The sequence below is a fragment of the Hypanus sabinus genome, chromosome 14, assembly GCF_030144855.1.
Source record: "Hypanus sabinus isolate sHypSab1 chromosome 14, sHypSab1.hap1, whole genome shotgun sequence".
NCBI classification, from domain to species: Eukaryota; Metazoa; Chordata; class Chondrichthyes; order Myliobatiformes; family Dasyatidae; genus Hypanus; species Hypanus sabinus.
Genome location: NC_082719.1, coordinates 52,502,875 through 52,521,207, shown reverse-complemented (window position 1 = coordinate 52,521,207; position 18,333 = coordinate 52,502,875). Strand labels below are relative to the sequence as shown.

At 40.3% G+C, this 18,333-nt stretch overlaps 2 protein-coding genes across 3 annotated transcripts in view; one reads left to right on the top strand and one right to left on the bottom strand.

Moving 5' to 3' along the window:
* scfd2 (sec1 family domain containing 2) overlaps positions 1-10,133 on the top strand; it is a 251,514-nt gene extending 241,381 nt beyond the window's left edge. The window contains exons 8-9 of one of the 2 annotated variants that reach the window (XM_059989196.1): positions 540-659; positions 8,140-10,133. In XM_059989196.1, the coding sequence (XP_059845179.1) occupies positions 540-659; positions 8,140-8,232 (213 nt within the window). In that variant the 3' untranslated portion in view covers positions 8,233-10,133. The other variant, XM_059989197.1, reaches the window with a different exon arrangement.
* Positions 10,134-10,275: 142 nt separating this feature from the next.
* rasl11b (RAS-like, family 11, member B) lies at positions 10,276-18,086 on the bottom strand. The gene is made up of 4 exons (XM_059989198.1): positions 17,786-18,086; positions 17,359-17,415; positions 17,150-17,226; positions 10,276-11,149 (listed from the first exon to the last, which is right to left on the bottom strand). Exons 1-4 carry the CDS (start codon positions 17,898-17,900, stop codon positions 10,682-10,684), a joined length of 717 nt encoding a protein of 238 aa, XP_059845181.1. The 5' UTR covers positions 17,901-18,086; the 3' UTR covers positions 10,276-10,681.
* Between the last annotated feature and the right edge of the window lie 247 nt (positions 18,087-18,333).

The window sequence follows — 18,333 nt, the reverse complement described above, 5'->3', positions numbered from 1 at the left end:
TGTTTGTTAATGAGTTCAGGCGATGAGACATTCTGCCAGTGATTTGGACAGTTTGTTCAGGGAACCACTCCACAGAGGCCCTGTCCTGTTGCTAATTCTGTTTGCCTGCACAGGGGCTATATCCCTCTATTCCCTGCCTAGTCGTGTGGCTGTCCAAATAGCTCTTAAACATGGACATAGCTTTAGAGAGGGAGGGGAAAGTTTAAAGGAGAATTACGAGGCAAGTTTTTTTTTTGGCAACTATTTCAAAAACTGCTAGAAATGTATCACATCGTTAAATTTATCTTGGTGTTGAATGACAATCTTAAAAATTATTTTTTAAATCAAAGTTATTCACTGATCTGTATAATGATGTGTTTGTGCCATTTTCAGCAGTATTCTTTAACACGGTAATTGTTAATTTCTGTATGTGTGTGTTGTTATTGAATTGTTTCTTTTTTTTGTAATTTATTTTTTTCTGCCTTGGAAAAGGAGCATTGAGTTGTACAGTGTAGTCTGGATTATGACAAAAATACTGTTCTCTGTTGTTAACATGATAGGTGAGCCGGCCCCATCCCAGCGACCATCCCTTGCTAATCGTGTTCCTTTTGGGTGGAGTCACAATCTCAGAAGTACGAATGATAAAAGACCTTGTCTCAACATACAAACCCAACTCTCAGGTGAGTAATATTTGCACTTGACTGATGGAGTGAGTCAACATTGTACATCTTGAAAGCAATTGTTACTATTTTAAATAATTGCTCCTCAGTCCTAAAACTGAGGACTGATAAGCTAAGGTTTATGCTCAGTTAGCTGGCCTTTCAATTTTCCAATTGACTTTCATGGATTTAGGCTCAGGGAAGGAGGAATCAAAGATTTCCTCTTGCTTTCTGTTGTGCTTGAATTGGTTTTGATGCGTGTTTAAAGGTCTGGATTTGATTGTGAAATCCTCGATAGTGGAATAACTCCATCTGCTGAATAAATTAATGCATTGGAATGTCCATTAAGGGTTATTGGTATCTCTGTAACTTTAGTCAAGAGAACAAGAGTTCATGATGTCTTCGTCTGCTGCTACAGGCCATAAAACTATGTCTGGCCACAGCTACAAGTAATATCTCTATCATTCACAGTTGCAGATAGGCTTATTGGTGCAGCTTACAGAGAGCGAATGCTGAGCAAGAATAAATAAAGAGTAAATTGAGATTGTAAAGGTATGGAGGTTTAGGAAGATTAAGGGTATAGAAACATAGGGAACCTACAGCACAATACAGGCCCTTCAGCCCACGATGCTGTGCCAGACATGTACTTACTTTAGAAATTACCTAGGGTTCCCATAGCCCTCTATTTTTTCTAAGCTCCATATACCTATCCAGGAGTCTCTTAAAAGACCCTATCATATCCGCCTCCAACACCGTCGCCGGCAGCCCATTCCACGCACTCACCACCCACTATATAAAAAACTTACCTGACATCTCCTCTGTACCTACTTCCAAGCACCTTAAAACTGTGCCCTCTCGTGTTAGCCATTTCAGCCCTGGGAAAAAGCCTCTGACTATCCACATGATCAATGCTTCTCATCATCTTATACACCTCTATCAGGTCACCTCTCATCCTCCGTCGCCCCAAGGAGAAAAGGCCGAGTTCACTCAACCTATTCTCATAAGGCATGCTCCCCAATCTAAGCAACATCCTTGTAAATCTCCTCTTTGTATGATTTCCACATCCTTCCTGTAGTGAGGTGACAAGAACCGAGCACAGTACTCCAAGTGGGGTCTGACTAGGGTCCTATGTAGCTGCAACATTACTTCTCGACTCTTAAACTCAATCCCACGGTTGATGAAGGCCAAAACACCATATACCTTCTTAAAGCACACAGTCAACCTGCACAGCAGCTTTGAGTGTCCTATGAACTCGGACCCCAAGATCCCTGTGCTCCTCCACACTGCCAAGAGTCTTACCATTAATACTATATTCTGCCATCACATTTGACCTGCCAAAATGAACCACCTCACACTTATCTGGGTTGAACTCCATCTGCCACTTCTCAGCCCAGTTTTTAATCCTATCAATGTCCCGTTGTAACCTTTGACAGCCCTCCTCACTTTCTACAATACCCCCAACCTTTGTGTCATCCGGAAATTTACTAACAACATCCCTTCATGTTCTCATCCAGGTCATTCATAAAAATCACAAAGAGAAAGGGACCCAGAACAGATTCCTGAGGCACTCCACTGGTGACCAACCTCCATGTAGAATATGACCCGTCTACAACCATTCCTTGTCTTCTGTGAGCAAGCCAATTCTGGAACCACAAAGCAATGTCCCCTTGGATCCCATGTCTCCTTATTTTCTTAAAAGCTTGCATGGGTACCTTATCAAATGCCTTGCTGAAATCCATATACACTACATCTACTGCTCTACCTTCATCAATGTCTTTAGTCACATCCTCAAAAGATTCAATCAAGTTTGTAAGGCATGACCTGCCTTTGACAAAACCATGCTGACTATTCCTAATCATATTAATGTTCATAAATCCTGCCTCTCAGGATCTTCTCCATCAACTTACCACCCATTGAAGTAAGACTCACTGGTCTATAATTTCCTGGGCTAGCTCTACTCCCTTTCTTGAATAAGGAAACGACATCCACAACCCCAGTCCTCCGGAATCTCTCCTGTCCCCATTGATGATGCAAAGATCATTGCCAGAGGCTCAGCAATCTCCTCCCTCACCTCCCACAGTAGCCTGGGGTGTATCTCGTCCAGTCCCAGTGACTTATCCAACTTAGTGCTTTCCAAAACCTCCAGCACATCCTCTTTCTTAATGTCTATATGCTCAAGCTTTTCAGTCTGCTGTAAGTCATCCCTACAATTGCCAAGGTCCTTTTCTGTAGTGAATACTGAAGCGAAGTATTGATTAAGTATCTCCACTTTCTCCTCCAATTCCATACACACTTTCCCACTGTCACACTTGATTGGTCCTATTCTCTCACGTCTTATCCTCTTGCTCTTCACATACTTGTAGAATGCCGTGGGGTTTTCCTTAATCCTGTTTACCAAGGCCTTCTCATGGCCGCTTCTGGCTTCCCTAATTTCATTCTTAAGCTCCTTCCTGCTAGCCTTATGATTTTCTAGATCTCTATCATTACCTAGTTTTTTGAACCTTTTGTAAGCTTTTCGTCTTGACTAGATTTTCAACACAACAGTTCCTGTACATCACCACCCTTTCCCTGTCTCATTGGAACATACCTATGCAGAACTCCACGCAAATATCCCCTCAATATTTGCCACATTTCTGCCATACATTTCCCTGAGAAATTCTGTTCCCAATTTATGCTTCTAAGTTCCTGCCTGATAGCTTCATATTTCTCCTTACTCCAATTAAATGCTTTCCTAACTTGTCTGCTCCTATCCCTCTCCAATGCTATGGTAAAGGAGATAGAATTGTGATCACTGACAGCTGACCAGGTTAATTTCCCAATACCAGTTCAAGTACAGCTTCTCCGGTTGTAGGCTTATCTACATATTGTGTCAGGAAACCTTGCTGACACAGCTAACAAATTCCAACCCAACTAAACCCCTTGCTCTAGGAAGATGCCAATCAATATTGGGGAAGTTAAAATTGAGTATGGTGAACTGGAGTGGACCATACGTGGAGTGAAGATTTGTGAGATGGAGGCAGTGAAAGGCAAGCGATATCTTAAAAGTTTACTGAAAGAGTACTATGTCAATCAGGAGGTAAAGGCATCAAGGCTAAAGCAGAGGTAGATTAGAAGTGAACATTTTTGTTTGAAGATATGATCTGACATCAAAAAAATAAACATTGTGAAGAACATAGAACACTACGATTTGAAACAGTGGAGAAATCAAGGAGACTGCAGTAGCAACTTAATTTTACTTTGTTGCAGTGTTCATGTTGTTTGTGAAGCAATCCAGATGAATAGATATTTGCAATGAAAAGAAATGAGTATATAGTTGAACAACACACTCTAGGATACTGGAAAATAAACATGAAGGTTGTGGGAAATCTGCCCACAAAGTGAGCTAATTTAGCCAATAGATATCAATTACCCAAAGATTCTATCTGATGCAACAATAACAGGGGTCTTAGTCTCCAAGTTTCATATGCAGTAAAAGACTGATATGTAAACTATCCAAATAATGGTATATCTGGTTCTCTCATCACACTTTTGGAAGAATGTGATTAGAATTGAAAGGGTACTGAGGAGATTGCTGGGGTCGAAGTGTCTCAGTTCTCATGACAGGACGAATTTCTTTTCTTTGGAGTGGAGATTGGGAGTTATACAAACTTTTTATGTCATACATAAGGTAAATAGTAGAAAACTTTTCTCCAAAATAGAGATTTTTAAAACTAGATGGCATAGATTTAAGGCAATAATAAGAGGTTTGGAAGGGATCTGAGGAAGAACACTTTCACCAAAAGAGAGATTTTGTATTCTGGAACATTCTAGGTGAATAGTGGAGGCAGAGACTCTCACAACATTGTAGATGTCTTGAATCACCAGTGTACACAGGGCTACAGATGAACGCTGGCAAATGGGATTAGTGTGGTATGGTAGGCATGGGCGTAATGGACTGAACATAGAGCCTGTCTTTATGCTGTCTGACTATATGACTCTGTACCTCTAAGTTATTTGATATTTTCTTTTCTGTAAATTGGAAAACATCAACACTCCCAATAACTGATCCAACCTGCTACCAATCAAGTTGATCTATTTTGAAATAAATTTTACACATCTCAACTACATGTTTACTGCAAATGGCTTCAAAAATAAACCAAGTGATAAGAAATTTGCTATGGTTTCAGTTCTGGATATACCCTTGAGTTTAAAATTCATTATCATTCCCTTTGTAGATTGTCTGAACCAAGTACAATACTAATTGATTATTTCTACTGTAAGTGTAAAGAACATGTCATATTTTAAGTCAGTTTCATGCTGAAAAACCCACACCCAACAAAAAGCCATCTGAGATTAGGAGTTGCTTTTTTTTCTTTTGGGGTTCATTCAACTGGGAAACCACTGAATATCTCCTTCCAGAGCATACAGATGCTTTTCAAGTAATTCCAGGTTCCCACTTCTCCAGTTTTCTGTATGATAATCATGCCAGGTGAATAAAACCTACCAATTTGTGAGAAATATGCCTGAACGCCGTCTCAATTAATTTGAAGGTGATTTTTTTTTAAAGTTTTTTCCTGGGCCTCATTATCTTGCATACCTAACAACATCATCCTTCAGTTCTCTCCTTATTTTTCCTCGTTTGCCAGCCACTCACGATTTGCCTCATGGTTCATAGCTGCAACTGAGTGGATGATTTGTTACTCAGATTGTGCACTGGTGTCTATAGCATTCACAGCAAAGTAACCATGGGTGAGCAGAATCAGCTTCAAAACACATTGCATCAGGAAAGGAACAAAACTTCAGCTGGCAATTAACTCTCCATGTAGTACAACTAAGAATCAAAACCTAAGTAATACAGTGGATTCCAGTTCATTGGGCCATCAGTTAATTGGAACAGCCACTTATTTGGGACAACTTTTAAAGAAAAAAATCAAATTGAAAAATAGCTGTGATTCCCATTGTTTATTTGGGACACAGTGCTACTTAATTGGGGCAGGAGACAATCAGTCACATGCACTCGTGCGGCTATAAGACACTACACTGTGCTTAGAGTAAACAGTTGCATCAGTTGCTTGTGTTAGGTTATCCATTTGGGCCAGCAGACACCGATTCAAAAAGCAGTGATTTGGGATACATTTATTTTTAAACTGAGACCTTTGCCATGAAAGGGTTTGACACTAACTAAGAACATTACCCTGCTGGACCAAGTTAAAAGTCAGCTTCCTAACACCACTCATCATCAGCTGGCAGAGATAACTGGAGTGGCAAAACCCACAATTACACTTGATACATCAGCAAGATAAATGGCGAGAAGAATGGGCGTTATGTGAGTAGCAACAGGGGCCATCACAAAAACAAAAGCCTGAACATAAGGACCCAGCTGTTGAAGAGGCCCTGAATCAATGGTTTCTGATTATAACTAAGTGTGCATGTTAGTGGACCAATGTTAAAAAACAAGTCAGAGGAGTTAGCTAAGAAGCTGGGTCACAAAGATTTTAAAGCAACAGATGGTTGGTTGTCTCAATGGAAATATAGGCACCACATTAAGTTCAAGCAAGCACTCATAGCAAGAAAGGTAGTGCTGATACTGTAAGTGCAGAAACATGGAAATCCACAAAACTCCCCAACTTGCTTCAAAAATTTTGTACAGATATCTACAATGAAGATGAAACAGGCTTTTTCAATCATGCCACACCAAATAGTTCCCTTGGCTACAAACACGCTACGACATTCAGTTCAAAGGAAGCACTGGATCGTATAACCGTTATGTTCAAATATGTCAGGAACTGATCAAAAGGAGTTATTGGGAAAAGCTTTAAAATTTAATGCTTTATGGATAATTTACCAATTGCCAGGTAACACTCCATGAATTCAAATGGTGGTAACCATTATGAACTAATACAGAGATTTATAGTACTGTTGTAACATTGGTAGTTTACTAATTTGTTCTGTATTTAATTTAAATACATAATTTTTTACTCAGTTAAACAGGGGTTTGGTTTTTTGATACCTTTTTAACTATTTCCATTAAATTTCAGATAATTAGGGCAGCCACTTAATTGGGCCAAAAGGTACTAACCACAATGTGCCACAATCTAATGGGATCTGCTGTATTTTTTGTTACTGTCATTTAAGCTTAAATAATTATTGGACATGGAGAACGTCACTATTTCATTCAAAAAGCTTCAACAGTGAACACATCATCTATTTCTCCTTACAAAGGTATATAGTTGGCTGCATGTTCATCAACAAATCAATTTCCTCCTCAAAAAAATACATTGCTTTTAGAGTGGACCCAAGGGGCTTCTCGTTCCTTTTAAAGGGGCTTTGTTAGGAAGGTTCAATAAGGCAATTGCTGCTGAAAGAAACACAAAAATGCTGGAAATGTAAGGCAGCTTGATTGCCAATTGAAAGAGAAAATCATGGTAACATTTCACTTGTGACCTTCAGGGGAACTCTGGTTTCAAATTCTCCTCAAAACATTAACAATGCTAGCAAGTTTTACTTTCTTTAAAATGTTTATCTACCTGCTGTGAATTGCATTACTTCAGATTTTTCAAATTTCTAACATTCCTGCAGTCAAATTTCTTTTATCTGTTTCTAGAGAATCATGGAGAACAAATCAGGAGTAACCTGTCCTCAGTAGCTGAAAGCATGTTGGCTAATGGATCAACTGATACTGCTCCAGGACTTCTATCTTTAGCTACATATAGGTGTATCAAAGTTCATCCTACATTGTAATTTAAAACTGGAGTATTGTATTTGTGATCTAGTTTAGCACCATACTTTTCACAATCCTCGTTTTATAAAAGGGTTGCAGTCAACCAAAAAGAAAATCATATTGTGTTATATTTTTAAAGTACTGCGAATTGCAGTATTTAAAAATCTGATACAACTTTTTAAGAGTGCTGAACTAATTACAGGGCCAATGGGTACTGTATCAGCTTTGTGTAGGTTTTACTCAAGTTGCAGGGGATGCCCTCAGGCAGATTTCTTACTCTTTGTAATATGATTCTGTAAACTATTCTCCCAGAATCAATTTGATTGTTGGCAGAGTATGACTTCTGGTTCAACTTGCTTTACATTCTTGTGTGAGAATGTCTACAAAGGCAACTACAAATATTTCACTTTGAAGACTGGGAATTTGTGTCAAGGAGTTTTTTCCAGTGGCATTTTTTGATTTGATCTTGAAGAGGCATTCTTACATTGACACAAATAATTATTAATCATGAATGAGCCTTGACAATGAACATAGTAGGGTATCCGTGTCCTCTCCTTATATGCAAACAACCAGACCAGTTGTCCAGTACTAGCACAGGATCATTCCGATAGCCCCGTGACCATTGGTCACCCTATACTACAGGAATACTGGATCAAATGAGAGTAGGTAAATCAGAAAGCAGTTTAATGCTACCATTAGTACTTCATATTTGTGAATCAAATTTGCAGGACTTTCCATTATTAGTTAAGGTAACAGATTTGTAAACACATGGCTCAGATTCTGTTTATCTTTTGTTTTCAGGTGATTGTGCTGTCAACTCGACTACTAACACCACTTGATGTGACTCAGCTCATCTTTGCAAATAACAGACTACATCCAGATATTGGAGTGTAACAAATACAGAGTTGCTAGCCATAAATTTTCAACTGTTCTGCAAACTCAGAAATCCAAGACATCTACCTGAATATATGAAAATAAATGGATATGCTGCAATTTGCCTCAATGCCCTTTTGTGATAAGGGATAACAGTCAAATAACCTGTCTGACATTCAAATGAGCCATGTAAATAAGTTTGTCATTTTTATCAAAGCTATGTGACTCAGCTTTCAAAGCAGCTTTTTCCAGAATATATTTTTACACTAGCTTGAAGAGTTTAGAATTTTATATACACAAAGTACTACAGCTTTGAAATAAAAACATCAATATTAGAATTAACATACCAGGATTTCTAGATTACAGCTGTGCTTAGTGAAAGGATGGCATTCCACTCCTGAAATCTCAAGTGGTCAATTTCTACTTGTCTACATGTTCATTGTACTAACTGGGTAAGAGGCAGCGTTTGTATTAAATACTTTAAAATCATAATTTTGCCTAAAATGTTCAGTGACTTTAAGTAGATACTCTGGGATACACTTAATATATTTAATGATTTTAGTACTAGAAACTCAACATGAACTCTGAGCTGACTTAAATAGCAGCCAGAAGTGACCCACTATACAATCATGGACTAATTCAAATAGTTGAGATTAGATATGCTTAAAGTGCTTGGTCACATAAGTATGCTTGGAACCCAGCTGACATTACAATTAGAAGGTGGCAAAATAAACAGCAAGTGAACATACTCTAAATTGACAATGATTATGTACACAATCATTTCTATGAAAGATCTTTCATAAAACTCTAGTATGTTTGGTTCAACTGTTTATTTATCAACATGCTGGTAAGTATGCGCTCTTTGGAAAGGAATTCCTACTGCAGAGATCAAAGAGCCTGGATATGCATAAAGTGCACTTAGAAAGACTTTTCAAGCCTATTGCACTTAGGGCTGTAGGAAACCCATTCCATTAAGACAGGCATTGTCCAACTTGGCTTTGACATTTGACCCAAGTTAAAACTAACTCCAATTTGGAACACACTCTGGAAATGCTGGAAATGCAAAGCAACACATACAAATTGCTGGGAATGAATAAACAGTTAACATTTCAGGTTGAGACCCTTGTTCAGGACTGGAAAGGAAGGGGAGGGCACCAGAATAAAACTGTGGGGGGGTGGGCAAGGAGGATAACTAGAAGGTGGTAGGTGAGGGCAGTTGGGTGGGAAAGGCAAGGGCTGAAGAGGAAGGAATCTGATAGAGGAGAGTGGATCAAAGGAAAAAGGAAGAGGGGACCCAAGGGAAAAAAATTAATTTCTCCTCCTAGTTAAATTCCCTCCCTCTTCCCTCTTATTTCCCACTCTGGACTCTTATCTCTTCTCACCTGTATTACCCTTTCTCCAATAGTCCACCTATCAGATTCCTTTCTCTATAGTCCTTTACCTTTCCTACCCACCTGGCTTCAGCTATCATCTGACCCCTCTCCCCTGCCTTTTTATCCTGGCACCTTCCCCCTTCCCTTCCAGTCCTAAAGAAGCCCACAACATTGACTGTTTATTCATTTCCATAGATCCTCAGCTCCTTCAGCATATTGTGTTGCTCCAATTTGGAAGCTGTTTTGTATTGGGTGTGGGATGAGATATCATACTTATATCAACATTTTCATATTCTCTCAGGAATGGGGGGGGGGGGGGGTTGAAGAAAAATGCAAGACTGAAGCAGATGATTTTGTACAGCAGCAAATGCTACCTCATACTGGCTAAAATGAAGTAGAAAGAGAACAACGTTGCCTATGTAATAGCTTTATTCAAACGAAGCTAGTTCATTGAAACCACACATATGAAGGTTGATCTGACTTCTGACATATTTGAACAGCCATCCAAACCAGCACGTGGAAACAACTACTGGGATGATTATTCCACATAGTTCACAGCTTCTAGCAGAGAGCAATTCGGAGTACAAGATCAGAGCGGTCTTTGAATTCTTTGCATGCACTCCCACAGCACAGGATTATCATCCACACATTCAAGTCTGTGAAACAGTATTATAAAACAAACCAACTGATGTGCTACCAAGCAGTCAAACTGATCTATTTTTTGCTTACAGGAATTAACAAAGACTCCAATTTGAAATCACTCTGTCCCATCTGGGCCATGCATCACTGCATATTTTACAAAAATCACTACAAAAACTGCAAAATAAAAACCTACACGGCTCCCAATAGGGAGCGCAGAAGTCAACTTCAGATACTTCTGGTCTGGTCCCTCCATGTTCAAGAGAATAGCAGTGATCACTGAAGTACCCATTTTCAAGATCTGAGGGAATGATTAAATGGGCAGTCTGTTCTGGCTAGGTCATTCAGTTTATGGTATAGCCTTGGCTTTCCAGATCTTCACACCCATGTTGATCTGTCACAGTATTTTACAAAAAAAGCAACCAAACACTTCATATCAGGATCTTTAGCTGTCAGCCTCAGACAGATGTTGCAGTTCGTACTTTAGCAGAAAGAGCTTGTTTGAAGCGCCGCCGCAGATCTAGCATGTTTGGTGATTTTGGCCTGGGTATGATGGACGTTTTTCTTTTTTCAGCATTGCTGCTCACTTGTTGCTTACTAATTTCTTTACAAAGCACATGAAATGCATTGTAGACGTCATTATAGTTTTCACTGGCAGATACCTCATAGAAGGTACAGCCTAGTATGTTTGCCAGTTGGAGGCCATGATGAGGTTCCACTTGTTTAGCATGAAGGAGGTCAGCCTTGTTTCCAACAATTATGACAGGAACTCTGTTTTCTGGATGTACACGGCAGACATGCTGATGAAGGTGACTAATCATTTCATAACTTTTGTAGTCTGTGATTGAATAGACTAGTACAATTGCATCGGCCCACTGTATGGATCTGTTAAGCAGCTCGTTGCAGCTCAGACTCTGCCCATTTATCTAGAAACAAGAATAAAAAGTGATTCAAGTTTGTATCAAAATGCAAATGCTGAAAAAGTTTCAAAGGATTGATAATATTCCAAGCAGAAACATGAATGGAAATGTCAGATTCCATCTAGTTTAAATATGGCAGTGAAAAGTTTACTTTGTAGATAACTCAAAAACTCAAAGGTCAAATACAAACGCCATCCAAATATGTGCCATGTTGCATTTCTGAATCACTTGGTTTTGTTTGAGCTACATAATGGCTTTACTACCATACAGCCATGTTGATTCAGCTGTATAGCTCAAAAGCACAAGTGTCAGACTTCAGCAAGGAATCAAAGGGGCAGTCTGATTAAAGTAGCACTTCTATTTACAGGAAACAGACTGACTAGACTGTAAAAATTCACTATTTTATACTTCAAACATGGACTAGTGGACAAAGTTACAAATTGAACTAATTAGATTGAATGCAATATTCAGTTTTATTTGAAAAAAAAGCAAACCCAGGGTAACTCATGGTTTTTTAAAATCTTAAACATGCAAAAACATAGCTTAAAATAACAAACAGCCAAAACCTTCTAATGTTGCAGCAGATCCAGTCATAAAATACGTCATTAATATATTCTCATTTTAGTTAAAATTCTAAGTCATCATCTACGTAAATGGCATTCCAAGTATGAAGGACCTCCCATGGTTTCTCCATAGCTCAGTATCAAAGCATAGAGTTCTCCCAGCTTGCAATGATGGCTGGAACTGATCTCAGAAAAATGAAACAGCACCAGAAGACCTGGGAGATGGCAGAAAGGATCACTGGGGGCAGCTTGAGCTTAATAGAAAGTTCACAGTAGGAAACAAACTATAATGGACTGTTAACCAGAGGCATTGGGAAGAAAAACTAGATGAATATTGGAATGTATTCAGTCTTTAAGCAACAATATTCATCAATATAGGAGAACTCAAGTGTTTCTAGTAACATTTGCTAAACTTACATCATTTAAATTTGCACAAAACTAGCCCTAATGGAAACACCAAAACCTGCATATTGCATTCAGGCAGTATGTTCTTCCTAGTGCTGTTTCAGTTTTAGTGAGCAGTTTCCACAACCCAGCTGAACATTTTACCTCTGTTAAATTTTCCACACAAGTTAAATTACTTCAAGATTTAAGTATCGAGTGAAAACACATGTTCCCAAAATTTTGACTTTTGAAATGGGAGATGGGTTGAAGGGATACATTTGAACTGCTGCAATCAAAATTTTGGGAAAAAAAGAGCAAATTGTGGGACCACCTCCACTCCTCTATGTTACACAAAACTGCTCTTAAACCACTAAGTGCAGAATTCCAAGCTTTTCTAAATTCTTCATCAAATGTACTCAAATAATCACCTTACTGGAATATCATAGAGGTTTAAAATGCCCGATCCTGTTTTTCTGCTCTGAACTTAACTGCAGTGAGATAAAGAACAGACTTGACATGTATCCAGCAGCTTAGCACAAAGTGCTGATTAATGGACCGTGAATCTGTAGGGCTTCTCAGTTCAGGCAACAGAAGTGTTAGTGCTTTGGAAATCTGCTAAAGTATGCCAAGCTTACTGCCAAATTTGGTCTTCATTTGCCTGCTTAGAACAAAACTATTCACCCAATTTAAAAGAAAACACGAGCAGCAGTTTAGGAGTCATGCTCTACATGATAATTCAGTGCCCCTAGGATAAGAATAGTCAAGGAAATAAATGGATTCTTGCTGAAGAGCAAATTCTCCCTCAAATTCATTTTCACTCCTTCCCTTGACAATAAGCCTTGCCCTTTATCCATACAAAATATGCCTCTAGCCTGGTGCTACATGCCAATCTATGCTCATCATCCCCAGAGCAGGTCAGTTACTTCCCATACCTGCCAAAATACTATGAATGTTCAAAGTTAATTATGTCCAAAGTAACACTGATGAAGACTATCCACCTCTTCTCATTAACCTGTCTGCACATCTCCAAAACATCATTGTCTAGGTAGCTGAGACAACACTCCTGTTCCTTTCTCATCCACTCATTGGTACCATATCTCTCCAGAATCTGTCCTTGCCCTTTTCATATGGCACCTCATTCTACAAGCACACTGAAGCAACCCAGCTGTCTCACTTCTGCACTTGGGAACCATCACCAGGCCCACACAAACTAACATTGTTCACTTCTACACTACTGAAACTGATTTAAGCTACTGTCATCCCAATTTGATTACTCTGTTCCAAACTTTCAAATTAAATGTCAGCCAAATGTCCTGTATTCTTAAAAAAAACACCGTCTAAATTCAACCTTTACTTGCATTTTTAGTATACTGACTCAGATAAGCAGGCCATATTTTAAAATCTCCATCCAAATCCCTTGTGCCTTTATTCCACTAATCTTCAAGAAAATTTACATGACTTAACACTAACTTTTCAGCTTTCATTAGCCAAGATAGACTTTGTGGCCCAATCCAATTAGATTTCATGATCAAGTGGTCTATTTGCTTAATAAGAAAAACAATGCCAAACAAAAACCCACAAACCCATCACCTGTTCTTTCAATGTGCCACAAGTTGCCTTCCAAGCCATTCTATTTCTAATTATTGATATGTTAAAGCAATGGATTTTATTGACTTTAGTAAAGCAAGTTCCCCATGGTAGGCTTATCCAGAAGGTCATAAAGCATGGAATCCACTGGAACCTGATGGCATGGATTTTAAATTGGCTTGCCCAAAGGCAGCAGAGGGTGGTACATGGTCTGTATTCTGCCCCAGAGGTCAGTGACTAGCGGTGTCCACCAGGGATCTTCTGGAACCCCTGTACTTTGTGATTTCTATGTGGAAGTGGAAGGGTTGGCAAATCTTAAGCTAACACGGAGGTTGGAGATGGTGTGATTAGTTTGTCATAGGCTACAAAAGGATATGCATTCACTGCATACTCAACAGCAAGTCACTAACTCTATTAACTTACTAATTTAAGACAGCAACTCCATTCATTCCCTGATCACTGCCTTGCTTGATCTCAAGTACAATAAAGATGTACAAATCAAAATATTAGCTATCTAAATTAAGTATCACGCTCTAGACAGTGAGACACGAGATCCTCACAAAACACTGTATCTCAGTGTTAATTTTGTGAGGACACCAACTGAAGACTAAATCTTATACAGTGAAGTTAGTATAAAAGTAAAACTTTTGTTTCCCCAGGACCTCTGGAAATGAAGTGTTCTGAATGAACAATTTGCCCATGAACACTACCTCAGTATTTTCCCCATTGTTCAAATTACTTAATTTTCTTTTATATATACTTATTGCAATGTGCTGCTGTCACAAAGCAATAAGTTTCATGACATATGCCAGTGATATTAAGCCCAATTGATATTGGAAACATCTGGTTAGGTAGCATCTGTGGATAGAGATATCATTCGTGTTTAAGTCTAAGCCCTTTATTTGAAAAGTCCAAACCTGAAACATGAACTCCACTGGAACGTACAAAATGCTGGCAGAACTGAGCAATTCAGACAACATCTATGCAGGGAAATGAACGGATGATGCTTCAGGCCAAGACCTTTCATCATGACTACAAATGAAGGGGGCAGAAACCAGAATAAAAGGGTGGGGGAGGGGAAGGAGTACAAGGTGGCAGGTAATTGCTGACATTTCTTTTTCCACAGATGTTGCCCAAGCTGCTGAATGTTTCCAGCATTGCAGGAATCTGGAATTTTTGCAAGCCAAGTCACATTATATGTTTGAAGTTGCAGTAAGATTTTTGAATACAAATCAAGGGTCAGGCTGGAAAGTGATGAGCCAAGATCTAAAGTGACAGACTCAAGAACCATAGGGTCAACTGCTGCTCACATTTTTATATTCTTTAAGTATAATCTGAGGAGAACAAGAACACCTGTATATTCAGTCCTAAAATTGTTATAGTGACATCGACAAAGTTAGAAGCAAATCTTAGACCACAAGGTACAAGAGCAGAATTAGGCCATATGGCCCACAGCGTCTACTCTGCCATTTCATCATGGCTGATCCATTTTCCTTCTCAACACCGTTCACCTACCTCCTCCTGGTAACCCATCACACCTGACTAGCCAAGAACTTATCAACCTCTGCCTTAAATACACCCAATGGCCTGGCCTCCACAGGCCCCTGCAGCCACAAATTCCACAGATTCACTGCCCTCTAGCTGAAGAAATTTCTCCTCATCTCCATTTCTAATGGACGTCCCTCTGCTCTGAGACTGAGTTCCAGTCCTAGACTCACTCACAACAGGAAACATCCCTTCCACATCCACTCCATCAAGGCCTTACAACATTCGATAGGTTTCAGTGAGATCTCCCCTCATTCTTCAAAATTCCAGCAAGTACAGGCCCAGATCCCTCAAATGCTTCTCATACCATAAGCCTTTCATTCCATTTGCCTTCCTCACCAACTCAACCTGCAAGTTAACCTGCACGAGGACCCCCAAGTCACCTTGCACCTGATTTTTGAATTCTCTGCCCATTTAGAAAACTTGCTACACTTTTGTTCCTTCCACCAAAGTGCATGATTGTCACTTCCTGACATTGTACTCCATCTGCCACTTCTTTGCCCATTCTCCTAATGTCTAAATCCTTCTGCAGCCCCTCTGTTTCCTCACTTTAACTGCCCCTCCACCCATCTTCATATTGTCTGCAAACCTGGCCACAAAGCCACCAATTTCATCATCCAGATTAGTGATATAACAAGAAGAATCAGTCCCAACAATGACCCATGTGGAACACCGCTAGTCACCAGCAGTCAGTCAAAACAGGCTCCCTCTCAGCCTCCTGCCAATTGTATATCCATGCTCGTATCTTTCCTGTAATACCACAGATTCTTATCTTGCAAGCAGCCTCATGTTCAACATGTTGTCAAAGACCTTCTAAAATCCAAGTACAGATCCCCTGATTCTCCTTTGTCCATCCTGCATGTTATTTTCTCAAAAGAATTCCAACAGATTGGCCAGGCAAGAATTCCCTTGAGGAAACCGTGCTGACTTTGGCCTATTTTATCATGTGCCTCCAAGTACCCTGAGACAACCTCAGATGAGCTCCAACATCTTCCCAACCACTGAGGTCAGGGCAACTGGTCTACAATTTCCTTTCTTCCACCTCACCCCCCTTCCCTTGAAAAGTGGAGAGAGATTTGCAATTTTCCAGTCATCCGGAACCATTCCAGAATCTAGTGATTCTCACGAGATCATTACTGATGCCTCCACAATTTCTTCAGCTACCTTTCCGAACCCTGGGGTGTAGTCCAGTGGGTCTAGGTGTCTCGCCTACCCTTGGACCTTGCAGCTTCCCAAACACCTGCCTAGTAATAGCAATCTCACTCCCTTCTGCCCCGACACCCTTGAACTACCGGCATACTGCTGGTGTCTCCAGTGAATACAGATGCAAGATACTCATCTATTTTATCCTCCATTTCCTTATCTCCCATTACTACCTCACCAGTGCCATTTTCCAGTGGTCCTACATCTACTCTCACCTCTCTCTGTCACTTTATATATCTCACTTTCTTAATATACAGTATTAGTTTTTGCACATATTCTAATCTATTCAATATACATATTCTGTAATGATTTACTTATTATTTTATTTTTCTCTTCTAGATTATCTATTGCATTGAACTGCTGCTGCTAAATTAAATTTCATGTCACATGCAGTGATAACAATCCTGATTCTATAGAAACATTGGGTATCCTCTGATATTATTGACTTGCTTGTCTTCATATTTCACCTTTTCCCTTATGACCTTTTCAGTTACCTTGTTTTCTTAAAGCTTTGCAAACCTCTAACTTTGCACTAATTTAAAATCGTCTTTAGAGAATCCAAACAGCTTTTCAATTAAGCCAAACTATCCCAAGTACTGTATTCCCTTATTTACACTGGTGGAAGTAGTGATGTTTAATTCCCATTATAAGGTTTCACCCATGTAATGGACAATAAAGGTCGGAGAAGACAAACAAAGCTAAAAACCCTATCCAGAAACCTCACCTGAACACCTGGTGTGTCTTGAACTTGAAGTGCAAGTTGCTCTCGATCTACTTGTACTTGTCTGGAGTATAATGTACCTGAAATATTACCAGCCGAGAGAATTGAGAATTTTTCATTTTCGATTGAACAGCGGAGTTGATGCAGGCAAAAAAAAAACTTAAACGGTGCCGCGAATCAAAACTTTATGTATTCTCAAAATGGGAACTTACCTGCATTTCTTTCATAGTCGCCAATAAACCTCCGGGTTAAAAACCGCACCACCAAAGCTGAGGGAGAAATAAATGGGATTGTAAAGTTGCGTGTTACCCAGACACGAATTCTTCAACACGTCCCCTCCCTCTCTCAGATAATGCATTTGACAGTGGACGGGTAGATGCTAAATTCCAGTAAAGGATTTTTCTCCAGACCGCTATTCCCCTAAGGAAAATAACTCCGGTTTTCTCCATTTGTCAGAACCCCTCCTCCGCCGCCTGGGGGACGCGGCCTTGGCTGCAGCCGGCGTCGGGGATCTCATCAAAGCCCAACGAACCAACCTGACTCGCCGCTCAGCTCCCTGCGCTCAGAGCCACAAGCCACCCTGCAGTAAACCCGCGGGGCTACACTCGCCCAGAGCTGCGCCCGGCCCAACTTTCTCACCAGTTTTGCCCACAGCGCTGCCGCCGATGACTGCGATCTTGATCACCCGGTTGCTAGGGGTATATTCCGCAGGTCCAAATTCCTGAATCGTCGACATGTTCTGGACCAGGCGCATATCAAGCGGTAGCGACGGGAAGTCGGCGGGCAGCCGGGGACAAGACCGGAGCGAAGATCGCGGCGAGAAGTTGAGAAAACACCACCTATGGTGGTGACCTGGCAAGCCGACACCTCAGCACAGGATAATCCCAGCACTCCGTACCACACGCGTCCGCTCCCTCACACTGGATCCGCGACGCCCGCTCGGCTGACTTTTATAGCCAACCTGCACGCTGCCTCTGATTGGACACCAGTGATTCCACCGATTGGATGCTCAATGAAGGACGTCACCTTACCTGCAAGTCCTCGATCTCGCTTACCACTGGGTAGCTGCCAGCCGTGGCTGATCCGGGAGTGCGCACACCTTGACTCGGTGGCACCTGGCCCAATACCCCCTATCGTTACTGAAAATGTTTGAAATATTCAGCAGGTGTGAAGATATGTGATGCGGC

What these genes read in the sequence shown, in the direction of transcription:
- rasl11b (XM_059989198.1), bottom strand. Translation starts at nt 17,900, where the DNA reads ATGCGCCTGGTCCAGAACATGTCGACGATTCAGGAATTTGGACCTGCG. An exon ending in CGACTATGAAAGAAATGCAG is followed by an intron (nt 17,227 to 17,358) that starts GTAAGTTCCCAT and finishes GTAATATTTCAG; the next exon opens with GTACATTATACTCCAGACAA. An exon ending in AAGACACACCAGGTGTTCAG is followed by an intron (nt 11,150 to 17,149) that starts GTGAGGTTTCTG and finishes TCTTGTTTCTAG; the next exon opens with ATAAATGGGCAGAGTCTGAG.